The following is a 21,588-nucleotide window of genomic DNA, read 5'->3' as shown; positions in this document are numbered from 1 at the left end:
CTTCTGATCAAAGAGCAGAGACTATTATATAAACTCTCAGTTTCATGTAAGTAGTGGAATCATGCTGAGCATGTAATTCTCAACACATGATTATTATAGCAACAAGTAGTACATATAACTTCTTCATTATTTATCACCAGTCATTGTCCTTAGAGTGAAAAACAGAGAAACTAAGCCTCAGTGCTGAGCCTTAAAGGTCAAAGCTTTAGAAAAACGGATGCAGTATACCATGTTCTCAAGGTTCCGTCCTTGGAAACCAGCTAGGAGTCACATCCCCATCCTTCTTGGATAATCTTAAACCTTCCTAAATAAATTTTACTGCCTGCTTCTGGATGTTGTAGTAAATGTCCATTTGCTATTTGTTCATCTTTGTTTGCTTTGCCTTTATTTAGAGATTTTTGACTGCAAAATGATAGAAGAAATCTAAAATTTAGGAGAAAAACTTTTAACTGAGACAATTCTATGGACTCCTCCACCACCAACCCTACCCCACCCCAGAGTTGAAGGTCTCTTTAAAGGAAGGATCCCTTAGTCTAATTCAAGGAACACTGACTGGTAAGCAGAACAAAGACTCCCTGGCCAAAGATGCCTACACCTAATCTCTGGTACCCAGGAGTGTGATCTTACAGATGAAATTATAGTTATCAGTCAGCTATCTGAGAAGCAGAAATTACCCTAGAGTTTACAGAAGGATCAATATAATAACCAAGAACCTGAAAAGTAGTGATGTCAGAATCAGGGAAGGAACATCTGGCAGAGAAAGGTCTGCTGATCCAACTGCTGATGTGGAAGATGGGAGAGGGTATGGACCATAGAATCCCAGCAGCCCAGAGGAGCCCAAGGGTCTGGGAACGTCAGGACACAGGTTCTTCCCTAGCGTCTTCCCAGAGGAACACTGTCCTCTGACATCTTGGTTTTAGAACAGTATGAAACATTTTACACTCTGGTCTTCAGAACAACAGGCGAATACTTCTCACATTGTTTCCAGGGGTAAGTTGTACTCGGTTGTTGTTGTTACGACACCGTAGGAAACATATACATTGATCCCCAGGGAACGCCGTTTGAGAACCACTGCCTCTGCTGGTTTGCTCCTCAAACAGCTCATTTTCAACGTTTGGTTTTCCCATTCAACATTTTTAGGTACAACAGGGAATAATGAGAAGCGAGGTAGGGCCTGTGTTGCAGAGTAAGAATGAGAAGGCAGAGTGCAGAAGGAGGCTGGTGCTCTGGGGACGGCAGATGCCCCATCACATATCTGCTCTGGGGGCTGATACACGGGGCATGTTTGGGAGGGGATATGGTGAGGGAGCTGGAAACGGCAGTTAGATAGACAGGGTGCTACCCAGGCTATGGAGAAAAGGATGGACACAAAGATGAGTCAAATCACCTCAATGCAGCTCTGGAACACCACCCAGGACTTCTGGGTTTTCCTAGGTCAATATTGCCCACCAGAAGATTCTGGTTGCCTCCTGGGATGGGCCTGCCATACTCACTCGCTATCTGGGAGGCAGGATCTTGGAACAAACCTGACTGTTGAGTACAGCAGCCCTGAACCGATGGGGTTCGGACAGGCACATTTCCATGGGTACCACACTGAAGTTAAAGTACATTGTAGGAAGGGCTGCTGAGAACGGCACCCCAGGGCTGGATTTGGGCCGTACAGTGTCTCCAGCCAATCATTCATGCAGACAAGAGCTATGGAGCCCTGTCATGCACTGAGCTCAGTTGTTGCCTCTAGAGAACCAAGAACGGAAGGGAATGGAAGTGCTTCAGTGTGCACTCATGCATACACACACACACACACACACACACACACACACACACACACACACACACACACACACACTTCCATCTTCGCTTATTTTTCTTCTCTCAGGCCCCTTCTTTACTGAAGAATCTGCTTCTTGATGGCTACAGTTTTGCAGCTTGGGCCCGCTGTGTGCCTGCTGTCTACACCTAAGGCATGAGTAAGGCAGACTCGAGGGATAAGGAGGAAGAGAGAGCACCCACCGTGCCTCCAGCACCGAGGGATGAGGCAGGGTCGTGGCCGCCCTTACCTGAAATGTGAAGTACTCGTCCGCAGGGGCGTTCAGCATGTTGCAGATCTGTGAAGCAAGAGACAGAGTCCTTCTGGAACATGGTGAGGTCGGGGCCATGGCTATAAGCAGATGTCTAAAAATTATGGTTCTTCAGAATAATAACGTGAAAAACGGATGAATCTTTCTCAAGTTAACTAAATATTTTCATATAATTTCAGTGCCCTGTTTAACTTACAATGTCTTTCCTAGCTTCCTTCCCTTTCTCCTGTACCAAAGAAAGTAGTCATCTTACCCTTATCTCAGGCATTCTTGGTTCAACTATTGTATTTACCTTGTAACTAATAAGAGTTTCACACACTGTTAGTTAGCATTTAAGTTTGTCTAATGACTTACGAATCCATTTTCAGCAACATATGTTGGCAATCCACTAAGGAGGGTCCAGTGGTCTGCAGGTGGTGACCTTGGAGAAGATTAGAAAAGTTATTGGCATATATACAAATGATCAGGTTATGAAACCCCAGCGGCAACTCCCATGGCTACTTCAGGGAAACACGCACGGAATCACGTTGATCTCTTCTTTTCCATGTAGAATGTAATCAATGACTTTATAAAAGATGATTTCCTAGGAGGGAAGGAGATTGTGAGCACAATATTATTTCCCACAAAAATGACCTCCCCTGGAGGATGTGTGCTTTAAAATTCTAGATAAGTGGCGTCTGCTTTCCTCACCATAGTTTTCTGTATAACGTAAGTTACTAAACTACTCATACATTAGTTACAGGCTTGTAACCAGACAGGAGACAGTATAGACTGCCTCCATACAATAAGAGAGGGCTCAGTGGCATTTTTAAAAAGCTGAATTTACCCAAATAGCTTTTGGGGGAATCTGATCACTAAACCACCAGCAACTCTGTCTTTACTTTTAACCGATTGCTTCTTGTTGTCCATGTGTAGCTGGCATTAATGACTGCATTAGGGAAAAAAACCCGACACTTTATCAACTGCAAGCAGACACTGATGATGCTGTGAGCACACAGCCCTTCTCTCACAGCTCATCTCAGCAGGCACCTCCCACAACAGAGGTCCACGCTGGAAGGGACTGAGGCAGATGAAGAATCTGAGGCCTGACAAGCCCTTCCACTTGTTTCCATGAGCTGAGAATATGGTGGTGGAGAAGCGAATGCTCTTCCTGCCTCCATGAAGCTTGCAGGCGAGTGTGGCAGTCAACCTAGCCCAGCCCCCGGGGGTCCCCATCCTGCCCAACTCAAAAAGGGCCCAAGCACTTTCTAAAACATTGTGCTGACATATGTTGGTGGCGCACGCCTTTCATCCCAGCACTCAGGAGGCAGAGGCAGGCACGTCTTTGTGAGTTCAAGACCAGCCTGGTCTACAGAGTGAGTTCCAGGACAGCCAGGGCTGTTACACGGAGAAACCCAGCACCAATGGCTCTGATGCCTCCCTCATACAGAGAACGACAGACCCACCCACCAAGTTTAGGGTTTGTGGCAAAGGAAAACAAGAATTTAATGAGATGTGAAGGTCCACCCTGCTGTATGGGACAGAGGTTGGCAGGGGTCCAGTGAAATGTCTTTCCTCTGACCACTTCCGGTTCTTGGCACCGTACCCAGTCAGCACTGAAGAAGAGTTCACATTTACCCTGCCATCTGGAGTCTTTGGTCCTTTATAAGGTTCAACTTCTCCAAGCTTGATTGGCCACTCATCATAAAATTCCTAGGGGCAATTATATTTAAACATTATTAAACAAGCTGTCCCACAATTCACCACACCTTATCTAAATTTTGTGCACGCACATACTTTATGTTAATCTACATAGTTCTGGAAGTTTAGGCTTGAAAAAAATCCCTGTAATTCTCAGCAATATTGCTTATGAACCTGTGACTATGTACAAGTTGCGTATCTTTTATTTATCTGTAAAATGGGGATAGCTCAACTTCAGCTTTCTGTGATGATTAAATGAAATATCTATACATGCTAAACGCTTGCATAGGGTTCGAAGAATCCATGCATAGCATCTGTTTCTATAGACAACTGAATTAAGAGCAGTAGGTTAAGAAATTTAGTTAAGGTCACTCAGAGCAGCCAATAGTGTCAATTGCCTTAACTAATATCCATTCTCCTCCATCTTGCTAGTTGACTCTTTTTTCATTTGGCTATCAGGTGATAATTTGTTCAGGAAAGAAGGGTCCTATCCAGCCCATAAGAGGTCTACATGAACCACCCAGATTAATTTCAGGGCAGGTATGTGGCTCAGTTTAGACCAGTGAATGGAGTCAGGAGGAGTCTGCTGAGGGGCTACTGGATAAAGGTGTTCCTCAGATGAGAAGTGATGGAAGAGATGTAACCCTTGTAGCCAGAAGCATGCTACGCAATATCTTCAGCCCCACAGCTGGTGTTAGAACCCTGCTCTTCTGCTGCCTGGTCCTGTGTGGTCCACTTGGAACAATGACTTTGAGAAACAACTGCCAATCACATGAATAGTAAGAAACATAAGTGATGCCGAGTCAGTTATACTGAAATCCCAACCTGCCAGCAGAATTAAAGATGAGAGTGGGCACCCTAGTGTCAATAATATTAATTACTTCTTTCTTTCCACTTTAAGACAATTTTTTAGATAGAAAATGTCAACTAGGTACTAACATTCATTTTGTGCCTACAATGTACTCAATGTCTTAATCTCTCTGATTTTCAAAGCTGAAAACAAGAGATGCCCCCATTTTGCTGATGAGAAAGCCAAGACCAGGGCAACGGAAAACCTTGCTGAAATGAAGGACAGAGAGCTGACAGCACCTGACTTCAAGCCCTGCGTTAGGAGCTGTGGCAACCAAGGCAGTGTGGTATTACCCAAGGAGAGAGAAGTCAGGAAGTGGAAGAGAGGAGAGAAGCAGGCCCACGCAAACACAAGTGATCTTTGGTGGAAGAGCAAAGAATGTGGAGATAAGCTAGTCTGTTCAACAAATTGTGTTGGAACAACAACGTCCAAGAAGAAAGGAAATCTTGTTTCTTTAACCAAAAAAAAAAAAAATATAACTCAGAATGACTTATAGGCCTACTAACTATAAAACACAAAACTATAAGAATTCTGGAAGTTGACACAAGAGAAAATCTAGATGAGCTTGAGTGTGAAGAGACTTTTTAGACACAGAACCAGGGCACACTATATAAAGGAAAAAATATTGGACAGTATTATAGTTTAAAACATGTTATAGAAATGTTTCTCACAAAAAAGATGAAAAGACTGGGAGAAAAATATTTGTAATACAGTACTAGTATTCAGAATATTCTCTAATTTGTTCAGGCTAGCCTTAAGTTCAAGTTATTCCCCTGCCCCAGTTCCAGAGTGCTGGGATTGTAAATACATGCTATCACTTCTGGTTGCAAAGATCTCTTAAAATTTAACCATCAGGAAGCAGAAAACTCAATTTAAAAATGGGCAAGAGATCTAGACAGACATTTCACCAAATGAGAAATACCATGGTAAGTAAGCACATGAAAACTGTTCAACATCATGTGTGGCTGGGAACTGAAATTTCAAACAATGACACACCACCACATGTCTTGAAATGGATGAAACCCAAATACAGAGACCACTAACTCCTGGGGAGAATGTAGATATGCAAAAAGGATAGTCACTTGGGAAGACAGATTGACAGTGCTTTATAAAGATAAACAGTCTCCCTGGATGATCCAACAACTGGACTTTCTGCCATTTACTCAAGTGAGTTGAAAACATGTGTATACAAAAACCCATACATGATGTCTACAGCAGCTTTATTCGTAATTGCTCCAAATTAGAAGCAACCATAATGTCCTTCACTATGTGAGAAACAGACTGCCTTAGGATGCATTATTATTCACTAACAATATATGTGAGTTCTAGCAAGGATGTGGAATTGACCTAAGTGTCTATCAGCGAAAGAATGGATAAAGAAAATGTGGAGCTTAGACTCAGTGAGACACTATCCAGCCAGAAAAGAAAAAGAAAGAAATGAAACAAAACACGCCATGTTAGTGTTGGTAAGACTGTTAGCACCATGGCAGTGTTAGCAAACCTGGAGAGCTGTGCTAAGAGAAGTAGGCTAGGCACTGAAAGACAAAATATGGTTCGATGTACATGTGGAATCTGAAAAAGCCAAACACAGAAGCAGAGGGTAGAATGTAGTTACCAGGAGCTCAGGGCTGTCAGGACAGGGAGGGGCTGTGCAAATACCACAGTGTTCCAGACAGGCAGTAACTTTGCAGGATTTATTACAGAAAACCACGACCAAAGTGAATATGTACTATCTGTTCCCAAGCTGTTAAAAGACTGGAGTTAAATGTGTATTGCCACTACGTAAAGTGATCAACATGCTAATTACTGTAACCATTTCATAATGTATGCATAAATGAAAATATCACACTGTACCCCATAAGTATGTGCAGCTGTATTTTTTTTTCATCTTAAGAAATAAAAATTTTAAATGAGTTACCAGAAAGCCAGGCATGGTGGAACATGTAGAACTCAGAAGGCTGAGGCAGGAGCATTGTCTTGACTTTGAGGCTACCCTGGGCTAAATATGGTGAGTACTAGGCCTGTTGGGGCTACATATTGAGACTCAGTCTCAAGAAGATATCAAAAGGCACAGTAGAGAAGGCGCATGAGAGAGACAGATGAGAGCCAGTCTCAGACCATCAGTTTTTGTAACCCATGTCCCCACCCAGCTTTCTCTCTCTCCTCGTCTATCCCACATACGTTTAGTACCCATGGTCATCTTATCAGGCCATCTCAACTCCATTCTTGACCTCTATTACTCGCTTTCCTTCTCATTTTAGATTTACCTCCCCTTATTCTTTTGCTTCTTTCTCTTCCCCAAGAACATGATCTGCCTTACAGGGTCCCTGTGCCTCAGCCTTCTGAGAGACAAGACTATTCTGCATTGTCCTATAGCTTGTCTTTATTCCTCTTCAGTCTACCTCTCACCTAAATTCCCTCAATGCCCTGACTCTTTTGCCCCGATATTTCTCTCTTCCGCTTTGTTTTCTGACTCCCCAGTACCAACTATGAGTCTTACAGTGATTTCTTCTTATTCCCCCTGACACTGCTGACACCCATGATAACTAAAATAGGAGTACACGTAGCGTTATCAAGATCACTTTATTTCTTGAGATGATTAGTACTTCAGGAGTGATTCTTGCACAATCAACTATTACTCTATTTTCCTAGTGCATCTACCTACCTCTGGATATTGACTGTTGTTACAGGGTAGGGCTGGGAATAAAGTATGGTTCTCTGGTGTTTTACAAAGGAGAATGGTGTCTCAACTATGACCTAGCCTCTTCTGCATATTGCAAACACTCCCAACTGGAGGAAAGAAGGTGACCTAAATTTAAAATAGTTTTTTTAATGCAATCGACAATCTAACTCCTGATACATAAATCTTAATACAAAATACATGAAAACCCAAGACAACATATTCCCTCTAAAATATAACAAATATCACAGTAAATGCCCCCAATGACAGTGACTTAGATGAAATTCCAGACAAAGAATTTCCATGGAGTAAGGATAAATATGTTCAGAGAAATGAAAAGAGAAAAAGGCAGATGTCTGAGTAAATTCCATTAGAACATATAAACAGGTGGATAAAATAAGGAAGTCAATGTAAGATCTGAAAATGAAGTGTGATAAAGAGACAAACATACTGAAGAAAAACCAAGCCGAAATGATGTTGGAAATGAAAATTTCACTAAGTCAAATAGAAAGCTCAGTGGACAACCTCACTAACAGAATGGTTCACAGGAAGGGAAAACACCAGGACTTGAAGATAAGATACAGGAATTGGTAAATTCAGTTGAAAGCAACAATAAATTTATATAAAAATATAAATAGAATATACAAGAACTTTGGAATACCTTGAAAAGATCAAATATCTTAATTATGGATATAGAAGGAGAATAACACCATGCAAAAAACATAGAAAATATTTTCAATACGATTAGCAGAAAACTGCCTGAACCTAGAGAAAAAGAGGTCCATCTAAGTAGACAAGGCATATAGAAATCCAAAGAGGTGCCCAATGGCAGTAGTGGCATGCACCTTTAATCCCAGAATTCGGGAGGCAGGGCCAGGTCGATCTCTGTGAGTTCTACAGCTTGGTCTACAGAGCGAGATCCAGGACAGGACAGGCACCAAAACTACACAGAGAAATCCTGTCTAAAAAAAAAAAAAAGGAAAATCCAAAGAGGCAAGACCATGGGGAAAAAAACAAACCAACCTCCTACATCATATCACAGTTAAACACTGACTATATAGCACAAGGAACATAGTGGCAAGAGAGGAAAAAGTCACATACAAAGGCAGGCTCATACGATTAACAGCTGGCCTCTCAAACCTCCAAAGCCAGAAGTGCAGGGAAAGATGTATTTCAAATTCCAAAAAACAGCAGCTGTCAACTGAGGCTTTTATTCCTGCGAAATGATCTCTTCCAATTGATGCAGAAGAAATAAGAATGTTAATGATAAAAACAGGCTAAAGGAGTTTATGATTGCTAAGTCAGTTCTGCAGAGGATATTGGGCAGAATTTTTCAGATTGAAGAAAATGGTGAACACATTCAAGGGCAGTAGGGAAAAAAATTAAAGGGTATGGTATGACTGTGGTTAAACAAATGAGCATTAGAAAAACAGCAGACTCTACATAATCAACAAAATGACATGAATTATTACACACCTTTAAATAATAACTCTTCAATGTCTTAGTTCCCAAATCAGAAGACACAGACTAACACATTGAGTCAGAAAGAAAGAAAGAAAGAAAGAAAGAAAGGAAGGAAGGAAGGAAGGAAGGAAGGAAGGAAGGAAGGAAGGAAGGAAGGAAGGAAGGAAGGAAAAAGGAAGGAAGGAAAGAAAGAAAGAAAGAAAGAAAGAAAGAAAGAAAGAAAGAAAGAAAGAAAGAAAGATAAAGAAAGAAAGGAAAACAAACCAGAATACATCTTGTTTCTGCCTCCAAGAAACACACTTTACCTTCAAAACAGATTTGGTGTTAGGGCAAAGATGAAAAAAAGTATTTCAGCCGGGCGGTGGTGGCGCACGCCTTTAATCCCAGCACTCCGGAGGCAGAGCCAGGCGGATCTCTGTGAGTTCGAGGCCAGCCTGGACTACCAAGTGAGTCCCAGGAGAGGCGCAAAGCTACACAGAGAAACCCTGTCTTGAAAAACCAAAAAAAAAAAAAGGTATTTCAAGCAAAAGGAACCAGGAAGTGGGAGTCAATATCTTGGCATTTGACAAAATAGACTTCAAACCAATTTAACTTGGAGATCAAGAAGGTCATCACCTCATACTGATTAATGGAACAATCCGTCAAAAGGATGTTTCATTTCTGTAAACTAATTATACATAAAAAACAAGGAGTAATTTAGATACTAGAAATTGCAAATCAAGTTTCCTTTTAAGAAGGACATTTGCAATTCTAAACATATATACCACAAACATGGGTACACACAATTTCATAAGACATTATATAAAGTCACAGATTAACCTTAACACAATAAAAGTGAGTGGTTTCACTATCTTACTCTCACCAATAAATAGGTTATTCTGACAAAAAAATATAGAGACCAGGGAATCATATAACATCTTATATAAAATAGACTTAATAGATGTCCTCAGAACATTCTATCTAAACACTAAAATATGCACATTCTTCTCAGCAGCCCATGGAACTTTCTCTAAAATAAGATCACATTTTAGGATACTATGCAAGTGGATTACTTGTCTGTTGCTGTATGAAATATCATGACCAAAAGCAGCTGAAGGAAAAAAGACTCTATTTTAGCTTATAGTTTCAGAGGGACAGAGTCCATGATGGCAGGAAAGGTATGGCTTGGTGGCAGAGCAGGAAGCTGGTGGATCACATTTCCACTCATACATGGACAGCAAAAAGAGAGACCGGGGAGGGGGCAAGACTGTAAACCTCAAAACCTCCCACTACCACCCCCGATGATGTACCTCCTCCAGTAAGGCTCCCCTTCCTACAGGTTCCATAACCTCCTGAAACAGCGCCACCAGCTGGAGACCAAGTGTTAAAATATACTGACCCATGAAGAACATCGTTCATTCAAACCACCACAGTACTCATCAACAAATACATGAAAACTGAAACAGCTTCTTGTATTATACCTGACAATATGGAATAAACCTGGAAATCAACAGGAAGAGAATGTCCAGAAAATGTGCAAACTTAGGGAGATTACAGCTGAGTGTGAATGGGTCACTAAAGAAATTAGAAAATTCTTAGATTTAAAAAAAAAAAATGAAGATATGGGATATGGTGGAAGCAGTTCTAAGGGGAACCACAGCTGTATGCTCCTACACTGAAAGAACCATTGATTTCTCAGACAGACAGCTTAAGGGTGCACCTTATGGCCTTGAAAAAACAAGAACAAGTCAAACCCCAAAGCAGTGTAAAAAGAAATAATTGAAATCATGGAAAAAATTAATAAAATAAAAATTTAAATATACAAATAACCAATGAAACAAAAAGTTTATCTTTCAAAAGATAAACAGAAGCAACACACTGTTAACCAAACTAGAGAGAGAGAGAGAGAGAGAAGAGAAGAGAGAGAGAGAGAGAGAGAGAGAGAGAATGATGCTTGGGGGAGATTACAACAAATACCAAAGAAATTCAGAAAATCCTAAGAACACACCTTAACAATTTATAATCTACCAAACTGGGAGGAAAAAAAGTAAAACTAAAGAAACGGGTGAGTTAGGTGAGTACGACCTACCTATCAAAGTTAAACCAAGAGAGATCAGTCATTTAAACAGATCTATAGCAAACAACAAGATTCAAGTAGTAATAAAAAAACAATATCTCCCAACTAAAAGAAAAAGTACAGGCCCAAGTGGATTCACTGCTCTGCAAAGAGCTAACGCCAATCCTTTCAAATTATTCCACAAAATCAAAAAGGAAGAAATGCTTCTAAACTCATTTTGCAAAGCCAATATTACCATATTATCCTGGTATCCAAATAAGATACACAGAGAGAGAGAGAGAGAGAGAGAGAGAAGAGAAGAGAGAGAGAGAGAGAGAGAGAGAGAGAGAGAGAAAGAGAGAGAGAGACATTACAGGTCATTTCCCCTGATAAATGTAGATGGCAAAAGTTTCCAATAAAATATTTGCAAACTGAATTCAAGAACACATCCAAAAGATTGTTAATCATGATCAAGTTGGCTTGAAGTTCAGAGACAGTTCAATACGTGCAAATCAGTGGATGTAATTCATCATATACATGGACTCAAGTACAGAAATCACATGGTCATTTAATAGAAGCAGAAAAGGCTTTTGACAAAATGTAACATCCTTTCATAATAGAACCCCGAAGGAACTAGGAATGAAAGGAACATATCTCAACGTAATAAAGGACTTGTAGGATAAATTATAGCCAACATTGCGGTAAATGGGAAAAATCTAGAAGTATTTCCACTAAGACCAAGAAGAAGACAAGGATGTCCACTCTTTCCACTCCTGTTCAACATAATGCTTGAAGTCTTAGCTGCTGTGGATATCGCTCTATATAAATAAAGCACTGATTGGCCAGTGACCAGGCAGGAAGTATAGGCAGGACAAGGAGAGAGGAGAATTGAGGAAGAAGAAAGGAAAGGGAGACCGCCTGGAGCCGCCACCAGGACAAGGAAGATGTAAAGTACTGGTAAGCCATGAGCCATGTGACAAAGTAAAGATTAATAGAAATGGGCTGAATATAAGAGTGAGAGCTAGACAATGATAGGCCTGAGCTAATGGCCAAGCAGTTTAAATAATGTAAGAGTCTGTGTGTTTTTTTTATAAGTGGGCTCCAAGACTGGTGAGACTTGGCGGCGAGCTGGAGAGAAATTCTCCAGCAACACTTAGCTAGGACAATAAAACAAGAGGAATGAAAGGAAAGGGACAGAGACAGGAAAGGAAGACGTCAACATACCCATATTTGCAGATGACATGATCCTGTACATGAAAGACCCCAATGACTCTACCAGAAAAACCCTTAGAGCTGACAGTCAAGTTCATCAAAGCAGCGGGTCACAAAGGTACCAGTAGCCTTTCTATACATACCCATGGTTCCTAAGGCTGAGCTACTCAGTATATACCACACTAGTGCAACCTTTTAACAATAGGAAATCTGGTGGTGGGAGTGGGGTCGATGATACTGGGATTCTGTCTTTTCTGCTCCATTTATTATAAGCATAAACTAGTCTAAAATTTAAGGCTAATAATTAATCAAAGCAAGAGACTGGCTGATGATAGATACAGGTATGGAGTAAATAAGCCAAATTTTAAGCCTGAGTCACTTTGCTTCCTGCTGCTCACATGAACCTGTGTGCCATGCCTTTGTGGCTCCAGTGCTTGCAATCAGTCATGACTGGTTATTTACAGTGTATTCATCGGTCAATGGACCATGTTTCCTTTGGGTACACATTCTCTAGGTGACCTGAGGGGAGACGAGGCATATGGAACATGAAAACCTTCTCCTTGGTCATGTCCAGAAGACCAATGGAGTAGCGCTCGCAGTTGAGGTATGTTCTGATGGTGTACAGTGCTTTATGAAACTGTCGCTCAACATCGGTGAGCTCTTCGAATACTTTATTGGCCGACCACATAAGGATCTGAAAGTGAGCATTAAAAAGAAAACAGAGCAGAATGAGAGAGAGTGGAGGGAGAGGGAGAGAGACAGACACAGAGAAAACATTAATTAAAAAAAAACATAAAACATATCCAAAAATGAACACATCTCACAATAAACTGCAGTTCTGTTTTGAACCCCCAGCAACATCGTGGGTTCTCTAAGCAGGGTGGCGTGTAATCATGGGCCATAAACCCAGGACCTTTTCCAAGCCATGGGTTTCTGAAAGGGGAGAACACATGATCAGTCCAGCATAAAGGACAAATGCTCTCAATCTTTGCAAAGGATTGAGTATCAGTGGGCTGCCGCTGGACCTTATGTGTAGGAAGTCACATGACTCCTCCATGCATCCTTAGCTAATCAAAGTTAGCCAAACCTGGAAAGTTGGAATAGGGAGGGACCCTAGACAGGTTCATCTCAAGGCCCACTCCTGTACTGTACGGATGAGGGACCTGAGTATCCTGGCTGAGGATATTCCTCTTCACCCCTCCATCTCTTGGAAGCAATTAGCCACAAATGAATGATTCTTTTCCTACAATGACCCAGGGACTGAGAACTTTAAGTGAGAACTTGTGACAATTTAGTAGTCACCCCAGCCGTATGAGGTGGGTACTGTAATCACCTCTACATCACAGGTGAGGAATCCACAGGCAATCAGAACCTACACTGAACAAGCCCAGCCAGTTGTACCTACAGATGGAGGGCTGAAGGCTGGGAGAGAAGGCAGTGAGGATACCTAGACTAAGGTCTGGGGATCTGCTCCATGTGGCTTAAGCCCTCATGAGGGATAAGAGGGGTCTGATTGTTGCTGCTTCTGGGTCCCTCTGCCAGAGCAGACGAGCAGGGAATGACTACTGTTATTGTCCCATTACCTGGCTTCGCCGGGACTCCACACTGTACAGGTAGCTGGTGTGCTGCAGCCTTAGGGCAACAGCAACCAAGCTGAGGTACTTGGAAAAGACCTACAGGCCACAGAGAGGAACAAGTTACAGTTAGGACCCCTTCTTTTGGTTGTACAAGTCACTTCCTGCGAGTGTCGGGTCGGACACTGGGTTAGCATTACCTCCTCATCCTGCTTGGAAAACTCAGGAGCGCTGATTTTGTTCACCGCCATGACCACAGCAAGGGCCTCCTTTCCCATCACAATCGGGACTGCCAGCAGGTTCTTGGTGACATACCCAGTTTGCTTGTCCATAAAGTCAGAAAAGTGGCTGTTCTAGGGGGGAGGAAAATGTTCATGAGCTTGCCAAAAGAGAACAGAATCATAGAGTGGTAGCTTCTAAGACACGCTCTAGCTGAATACCAACATTCGGCGGGGTCTCCGATACAGTGGTTCCACCCTCAACCCCTACCCCATGTCATTTTCTATGACCATCTATGTGATGAAACTGTCTGTGTTGGAATGTTCATTTCCCACCCGAGGAGAAGCTTATCTGGATCAGGCAGAGGTTGGAGCAGGAGGAAAGGGGTGGTATCCCGACCTGGAGGAAAGTGAGGCGCTAAGAAGATGAGGGGTCGCGGAGTTACAGCAGTGTGTGCAGGGAGGGAAACACATGGGCACCAGGACAGCATTCTTTAACGGCAAATGCAAAACGTCCAGTTGAAACCACCAACCCCTCTAGTAAAGCATAAGAAAAAAAATCAATAATCCCTCAAGACCACTGTTTCTCAACCCTTGACAAGCCTCTCTCTCCAAGAATATTTACATTGCAATGCATAACAGGCAAAATTGCAGTTATAAAGTAGCAATGAAATTTCAGAATTTTATGGTCGGGGGTCACCACAACTGGAACTGTTAAAGAGTTGCAGCATTAGGAAGGTTGAGAACCACTGCTCAAGAGCCTTCTAACCTCTTCCACTTAAGGCATATAGTAGTGACTGCTTGGTTACTGTCTCTGTGATTAGACAAAGACATCTCTATTTTCTATTTTTTTCTAAGTTTATGTGATGCTTCTTATCACTTAACATCGTTTTAGGGACTCCCCCCCCCAGAGTGAGGCATGTGGCTGTGGACCCTTAGATTCTTAGATGACACCCCACACAACTGTCCTCTATTGAGTTGTCTGTTCATAGTTTCCCTCTCTGTGATCAACGCTGCTCTAGCCATTCCTGGGTTTGCTTTTATGAGATGGATTTCCAGAGTGAAGACCCTTTGGCTGGAGGAACAGGTTGCATGAAATTATGTATGCAGATTTTTTTATGAAATGTTAAACTTTCTTTCCTTTTCTTGAAAATATTTTTTTCTCTTAAATAATGTTTCTTGACTATGGTTTCCCCTCCCTCTACTCCTCCCAGTTCCTGCCCACCTCCCCTCGGTCCACATCCACCCCCTTTCTGTCTCATTTGAAAATAAACGGGCTTCTCAGGGATAGTAATACAGTATAATATAGTAAGATAAAACAAAAACTAACACATTGGAATAGTATAAAACAAACAGAAGGCACAGGAAACAGAGACCCCTCATTCACACACTCAGGAATCCCATAAAAACACTAAACTGGAAGCCAAAATGTACATGCAAAAGACCTGTAGGGCAAAAAGAGATTAAAAAAACATATAAAATAAAATAAGATAAAATTTTTAAAAAGAAAAGAAATTTTTAGAAAGAGGAAACACCCTGACACAGCATTATAAGAAAAGGAAGCTCCAAAGATGCCCTGGTGTTCATTTTCTGTGGGCATCGCTGCTGGGCATGCAGCCCGCACTTAGGAGTAGTTCATGTCCCCAGAGAGACTCCACTGGAGAAAGCTAGATTTTCATTCGCAAGTAGTTATCACTGGAGATGGCTTCTGGCTGAGGGACGTGTGCCTTTCTCCTTCAGCTCTACAAGCCCGTCAGGTACAGAGCCAGGCAGGCCCTGGGGTGCAGCCTCGGTCTCTGTGAGTTCACATACGCATTCATCTTGTTGACTTAGAAGGCCTTGTTTTCTTCTTGCCCTCCATCCCCTCTGGTTCTTGCACTCTTTCTGCCTCCTCTTCTGCAGGTACCCTTGAGCCCTGAGGGAAGGGATTTGATCAAGACATCTCTCTTAGGACTGACTGTTCCAGGGTCTCTCACTCTCTGCATGTCTGGCTGTGGGTCTCGGTATTTGTTCCCATCTGATACAGGAGGAGGCTTCTCTGATGATGGCTGAACAAGGCACTGATTATGAGTATAGCAGAATGTCATTAGGAGTCAGTTTATTCCATAGCAATCATATGAGCAGGAATTTGGGGACCGGGTGTTCGTGGCCAAATAAAAGGGTCAGTGATTCTTGATGGTCTAAACAAGTTTAAAGAAGAACTTTTAACGACAGGAAGCTGAGAGATAGCCCTCTTACACTGTTTCCTGCTTATTGGGGAAGCTGATCATTAACTGCTTAGGTGCTGTTCAGTCAGACTGGTTGGAGAGAAGGCTGAATAAGGCTGACGTTTCTTATTGATTTTCTCAAATAACCAAGTCTTTGTTTCATTGTTCTTTCATTGTTTTCATTTGTTTGTTTTATTTTACTGATTTCAATAAATAGTTGGATTATTTCTTGCCATTTGGGATATGATCTCTTCATTTTGTTCTAGAGTTTTCAGGTGTGCTGTTAAGTTACTAATATGAGACCTCTCCAATTTTTTATGTAGGGACTTAGTGCTACGACCTCACCTCTTAAAACCACCTTCATGGTACCCCGTAAGTTTGGATATGTTGTGTATTGTTTTCATTTTTATTTTATTTATTGATTAATTAATGTTTTAAAGACAGGTCTCACCATGTAGCCCTGGCTGTCCTGGAACTTGCTCTGTAGACCAGGCTAGCCTTGAACTCAGAGATCCACCTGCCTCTTGCATTAAAATTCTTGCCCCTTGGATTGTTCGATGAGATCACCTTGCCACTGCCAGTACTTACCAGTTCTCCAAAGGTTTCTCAAGCTAAGGTCTTTCTTTTACTTTTTTTTTATATTTCTTTTGAGAGATGGGAAAGAAATGGATCTTTTTGGATACAAACTCCTACAGCTGCAGGAGGTAATGTTGATGCACGGCAAGACCTGACTGCTGAGTTTGGAGAGTAAGTTTGCTCCAAGTCAAGGGCTTGAGAAATAGGTTGGGGAGGCACTTGTTATGTGCTCTGCAATTTCAGAGGACACTCACTCTAGAAGGATGAGACTCACTGGCCCAGGACTATAGATTGCTCTCTACAAGCTGACCTCAGAGCCCCATTTCTGAAGACACTACCTACACAACTCATTGAATGTGGAGATGTCAAGCCGGTGCCTACATAGAGCCTTCATCACTATGTCCTAATATCTTTGGTTCAGGAAGGTATTCTGCATGCTACCAAAGGAGAAATGTAAACACCAACCTAGAACTTTGTTTTGTTTTTAAGATAGTGGTATTTGATTTTACCTTAGGTTCCTGGGCTATCTAGCCTCAAGTAGTAGTTAACTGAGCAACCACTATGAGGCAATCATTTTATTTAGTTGTCTCCATTCTCAGGGATGGAAACTCAGTCCATTACAGTGACTAGACATCAGACATGGATCTGCATCCGGGCCGATCAGAGCACTGCCATGGCTTCTCTGTCACCATCTTCGTGGCTCCCATGGTCAGCAGCAACCACCTCTGCATCTTTGTCTAGGTGTCGCCTACACACTCACCTGTGTGCACACTGCTACCCAGATGACAGCTGTGTGTGGTCAGTGTGTGCTGGAAAAGGAAGACCTTGGGGACCCTGGGGACTGTTCCAGACCTTCCATCCTGCCTTTCTGACCTCGAGCAGATTCTTATTACAGAGGCCGAAATGTCAGTCATAAGCCATGCCATTTGTAAAGGATCCTTGTCAAAAATCCAGTAAGGCTAAGAAGTGAAAACTCCTCATTAATTGGCAAATGCGATGGAAAGGTAAAGAGTGATTCTGACTTCACTTAAAACTTCGGCTGCAACCTTCTTTTGCTGCAGATTCTACTGTAGTGGCCAAAGCATGGTAAAGCTGCAGAGAGGCAGAGTGGAGGCGGGGGCGCTGGCCAGAGTCAGGAGCCTTGATTCTGTCCCAGCTCTTCTCATTCACTGACCTCTGCCATGGACTCTGGGGCAGACCCTGTTCTGTGACCTCTAACTTCCCATCTGACAAAGGCGAGGGTCGGGCTAACGATTCACCTGGCCTTCCCTTCTCACCTATCCCACATTCCAAGTTCTTTGTCCTCCTGCCTCTGCTCACCCAACAGACCTGTGGTTTCTTGGCATTGGTTACATATTCGTACCACCTGGGGAGCCCATGCACCAAACTAAGAGTCTGCTATGGTTGGTCTGTTAGGAGTCACAAACATCAGCATTGTCAATTTGATTTAATGTATAGTTGGGGTTGGAAAGCACCACTCTAGGGGCGGAAGTGCTTATAGTCTACAGATGTAGAGAGCAATGAGACCTCAGACTCGCGATGAGCTCAGCATGTCTGGCTTCAATGTGCTTCTCCACCCAACTCTGAACATCAGGAGTGCTGAGGAAAACGGAGAGGCTTTCCCCCTGGCCCACCATCCTTATAGCAAAGCTCCAGGCATGGGACAGGCCAGGGGCACATCACTCTTGAAGCAATTCTTGCTGTTACTTCCTCCCTACCAGAAGTCATTTTACCCAGTCCTCCTTAGGAAAAAAAAAAGTCCCAGAAAAAAAAAATTGCACACATCAGATTCTGAAGTTGGATGTCTTTGCAATTTTGGAGATGTGAAGAAGCACGTTCTCATTAAAAGACTCCAGGTGTCAGGACACAGCCTGTCAGCTGGGAACAAGAGATGTTGTCTTAGAGCACCTATCAACCCTTGTACCTGAGGCATCCGGCAGCTGTTTGCAGAATGGTGCTAATGTTTGACACACTGATCCTCCCTGTCTGTGCAAGCCTCCTGTAATCAGCTTCAGGAGGTATTTGGAGATTATCTCCGACCTCTCAGCTGCCCTTAGTCACGAGCCAACTTCTGGACCCTGAGCAGAAGGCACTTCAAGGGCTGCCATCTGACTCATCTCCTCTCCATCAGAACAGCGGAGTCCCCTTCTGTTAATAGTAAATCACAGTAATGGGACATGGGTGTAAGAAAGCCCTGCTGGCAGAAACTGCAGGCTAGTGCTCTTGGTGCTTCCCAGTAAGGGATTATGGGGGATTAACATTTTCTAATGCTTTTCTAAAATGACCGTGTGTGTCGCTGGTCAGAAGAAAGAGTTGATTTTCTGTTTCCATAAGGAGCATAGCAATGCCTTGTATTAGTACAGTGCTGTCTTGGTCTTTAGCAGGGTGCAAACACTTCCTTATACAATTGAAATTTGTGACAATTGGAATTTGTGATTGATCATCCCAGTCGTGGGGTAGGAGCCAATTGCACTGAATCACTTAAATCCACATTTGTGATGATTCAAACCAAATATTTTAACCTTTTAACAGTACAAATGCTTTCTTTTTTGCACAGTGGATCTATGGATGGAAGAATCTGTTTATGAGCCAGTTCATCCCAGAGAAACCTCCAAGGGTTGTGATGGAGGAGCGTGAGAAAGTTTCCCTGGCTGGCTAATCACCTGATGGGCTTGGCAGAAAGGTAGTCCCCAAAGCAATGGAGGATGTGGGCCTAGCCAGGAGCACCTGATTTTAAAAAAAAACAAAAACAAAAACAACAACAAAAAACCCAACCAAACAAAAAACACTTCAAGACTCTCTTACACTAAAAAGTTGTATTCACTGCTCCTCTGAAATTCCAGGTTCACTGGGCACCTTGTATTTTGTTAACTGTAGCCTGGCTCAGACTGCCATCTCCTTCCCATCAGACCCCCCTTGTCTCTGACAAGACCTCTGCCCCACTACAGCAAGGGCCACCTACCTTTTTCACATCTGAGACATTAACAGCTTTCTTCACATGAGCAACCCAGCCAACTATCCCAATGTCCAGTGGAAACACGACTTCTCTGTCAGGGGCCACAAGGTTGTCCTCAAACTTAGAAGTTGGGGTGATGTTCAGCAGCCTGGAGGCCACTTCGGGGATGCCGTTTCTTGCTCGGCATATGAACATACTGCAGCGGTCAGCCTGTAGAAGCTGAGCCAGCCTCTGCAGGGCCCTGTGAGCCACCTGCTCAGCGCTGCCTGCCTCGTCCTGCACATACTGCAGTAGCTCCAGGCACAGGGCTGACTCCTCCACCTGCGTCATCTCAGGGAGAGACATGCTGGCCTGCACCCCTGGCTGGCTGTTTTTGAAGATCAGCCCCAGCGCCTCCACCCGAAGCTTCTTGTCAAAGTACTCCTTGGCAAACTGAGGGTTCTCTTCCAGGTATCTCTCTACAGCATCTTGGCTGATCTCACCCATGGTGTGGCTTGTGTTGCTGCTGCTGTCCAGAGAGGAAGGTTCCTCAGAGTGACACCTGGACCAGTATGACAAGAAGGAACTACATCCTGGTCAAAATCATCAAGGAAGCTCCAGCTGGTACCTCATTAAGCCCCCAAAAGGGACCCAGAGGGTTGCTTAGCGGTCCTTTCAAACTGCCTGGGACGTGACACAAGACCTCGGCTTATGGCAGCCAGGATGCTGTGGATTAAAGAGTTAAGTCACAAAATCCCTCAGCACTAGGAGCCCCTAAGTCCTCAGAGAATCATCAGAGAATCTTTGAACAGCCAGGCAAGAGTCAAGTGGCAATGTCTGTTCCAGAAGAATAACTCAACTGTTGCCGTCCACAGCCAAGAATAATCACCGACCTCTCCTTTGGTTACCTTACATAGCATAGGCAGCCTTTAAACTGCTCTTGTGTGACAGCTATCAGGATGGCTTATATACAGACCTCAGGCCTGCTTGGGTTTTGGGGTATGGTGTATGTAGCAGCTTTAGCCATTTCAGTGAGCATTGGTGAGGGAGACAGGAGGGTTTAGCATCCAAGCAGCACAAAAATGAATATAAACTCTTCCCTCTTCTCAAAAGCCTTCTCATCTACCCAGTTGTTCTGTCAACTCTTTTATTGTGGAATGTTATTTTAACTAGGCAAGGATGTGTTCCATTCGTTTATGCTTCCTTTGTTAACAATGTAAAGATGTATTGCATTTGCTGTGCTGCATTTGTTTAATTATTAAAGATGTGTTGCATTTGTTTCAACTTGCCTGCCTAAGGCACCTGATTGACCTAATAAAAAAGCTGAAGGACCAATAGCTAGGCAGGAGAGAAATAGGAAGGGCTGGTGGGCAGAGAGAATAAATGAGAGAAGAGAGGAGAAGAGAAGAAGGAGAAGAGAATGAGGGAGAAAGAGAAGGACGTGCCAGGGGCCAGAAGCCAAGCAGTCACCAGCCGGACCTGGAGACAGCAGGAAAGTAAGATATATAGAAATGAAGGGAGGGAGGGAGGGAGGGAGGAAGGAGGAGGAGGAAAGAAGGAAGGAAGGAAGGAAAAAGAAAGGAAGGAAGGGAGGTAGGTAAAAAGCCCCGAGGCAAAACATAGATGAAGAAAAACAGGATAAGTTATAAGAGCTAGCAAGAAATGAGCCTAAGCTAAGGCCAAGCATTCATAACTAATAAGAAGTCTCTAGGTCATGATTTGGGAGCTGGTTGATGCCCCCCTCCAAAAGAAAGCCTGTTACACTCTTTCCCTAAAAGTCTCCCTTCTCAGTGGTCCTCATGTTAGAGAGAGTGATCTTGGAACCACTTTAAAGGAATGGAACTGGAGCGCATTATTAAGAGAGTTAAACATAGTTTTAAAACATATCCCTACAGTCTAAGTGCAGGGAAACCACAGATTACATGACTACAGGGCTGACCTTGCCACCCCAACTGGCTTTTCTGCCTCTAAGCATATTGGTTTGCTTAATATAACAAATAAACATAAGCATATTTCTTTTCAGTAGTAGTAGCTTGGGATAATGCATTCTTTCCCCTCCAAGGCAGCTTATAGCTGTCA

At 43.0% G+C, this 21,588-nt stretch overlaps 1 protein-coding gene across 2 annotated transcripts in view; it reads right to left on the bottom strand.

The window, feature by feature from the left end:
* Positions 1 to 20,196, bottom strand: part of Pde6c (phosphodiesterase 6C) — a 52,934-nt gene extending 32,738 nt beyond the window's left edge. For both annotated transcript variants that reach the window (XM_028882859.2, XM_028882860.2), the window contains exons 1-8: positions 19,537 to 20,196; positions 13,774 to 13,926; positions 13,583 to 13,672; positions 12,553 to 12,693; positions 3,696 to 3,770; positions 2,597 to 2,661; positions 2,433 to 2,499; positions 2,058 to 2,105 (exon numbers count right to left, since the gene is read on the bottom strand). In XM_028882859.2, coding sequence (XP_028738692.1) covers positions 2,058 to 2,105; positions 2,433 to 2,499; positions 2,597 to 2,661; positions 3,696 to 3,770; positions 12,553 to 12,693; positions 13,583 to 13,672; positions 13,774 to 13,926; positions 19,537 to 20,016 — 1,119 coding nt within the window. In that variant the 5' untranslated portion in view covers positions 20,017 to 20,196. The remainder of the gene's footprint in view (positions 1 to 2,057; positions 2,106 to 2,432; positions 2,500 to 2,596; positions 2,662 to 3,695; positions 3,771 to 12,552; positions 12,694 to 13,582; positions 13,673 to 13,773; positions 13,927 to 19,536) is intronic.
* Positions 20,197 to 21,588: the final 1,392 nt, after the last annotated feature.

This window comes from Peromyscus leucopus, chromosome 1, assembly GCF_004664715.2.
Source record: "Peromyscus leucopus breed LL Stock chromosome 1, UCI_PerLeu_2.1, whole genome shotgun sequence".
Lineage (NCBI taxonomy): Eukaryota > Metazoa > Chordata > Mammalia > Rodentia > Cricetidae > Peromyscus > Peromyscus leucopus.
Note: the sequence above shows the minus strand (reverse complement) of the source record. Positions and strands in the feature narration are given on the sequence as shown.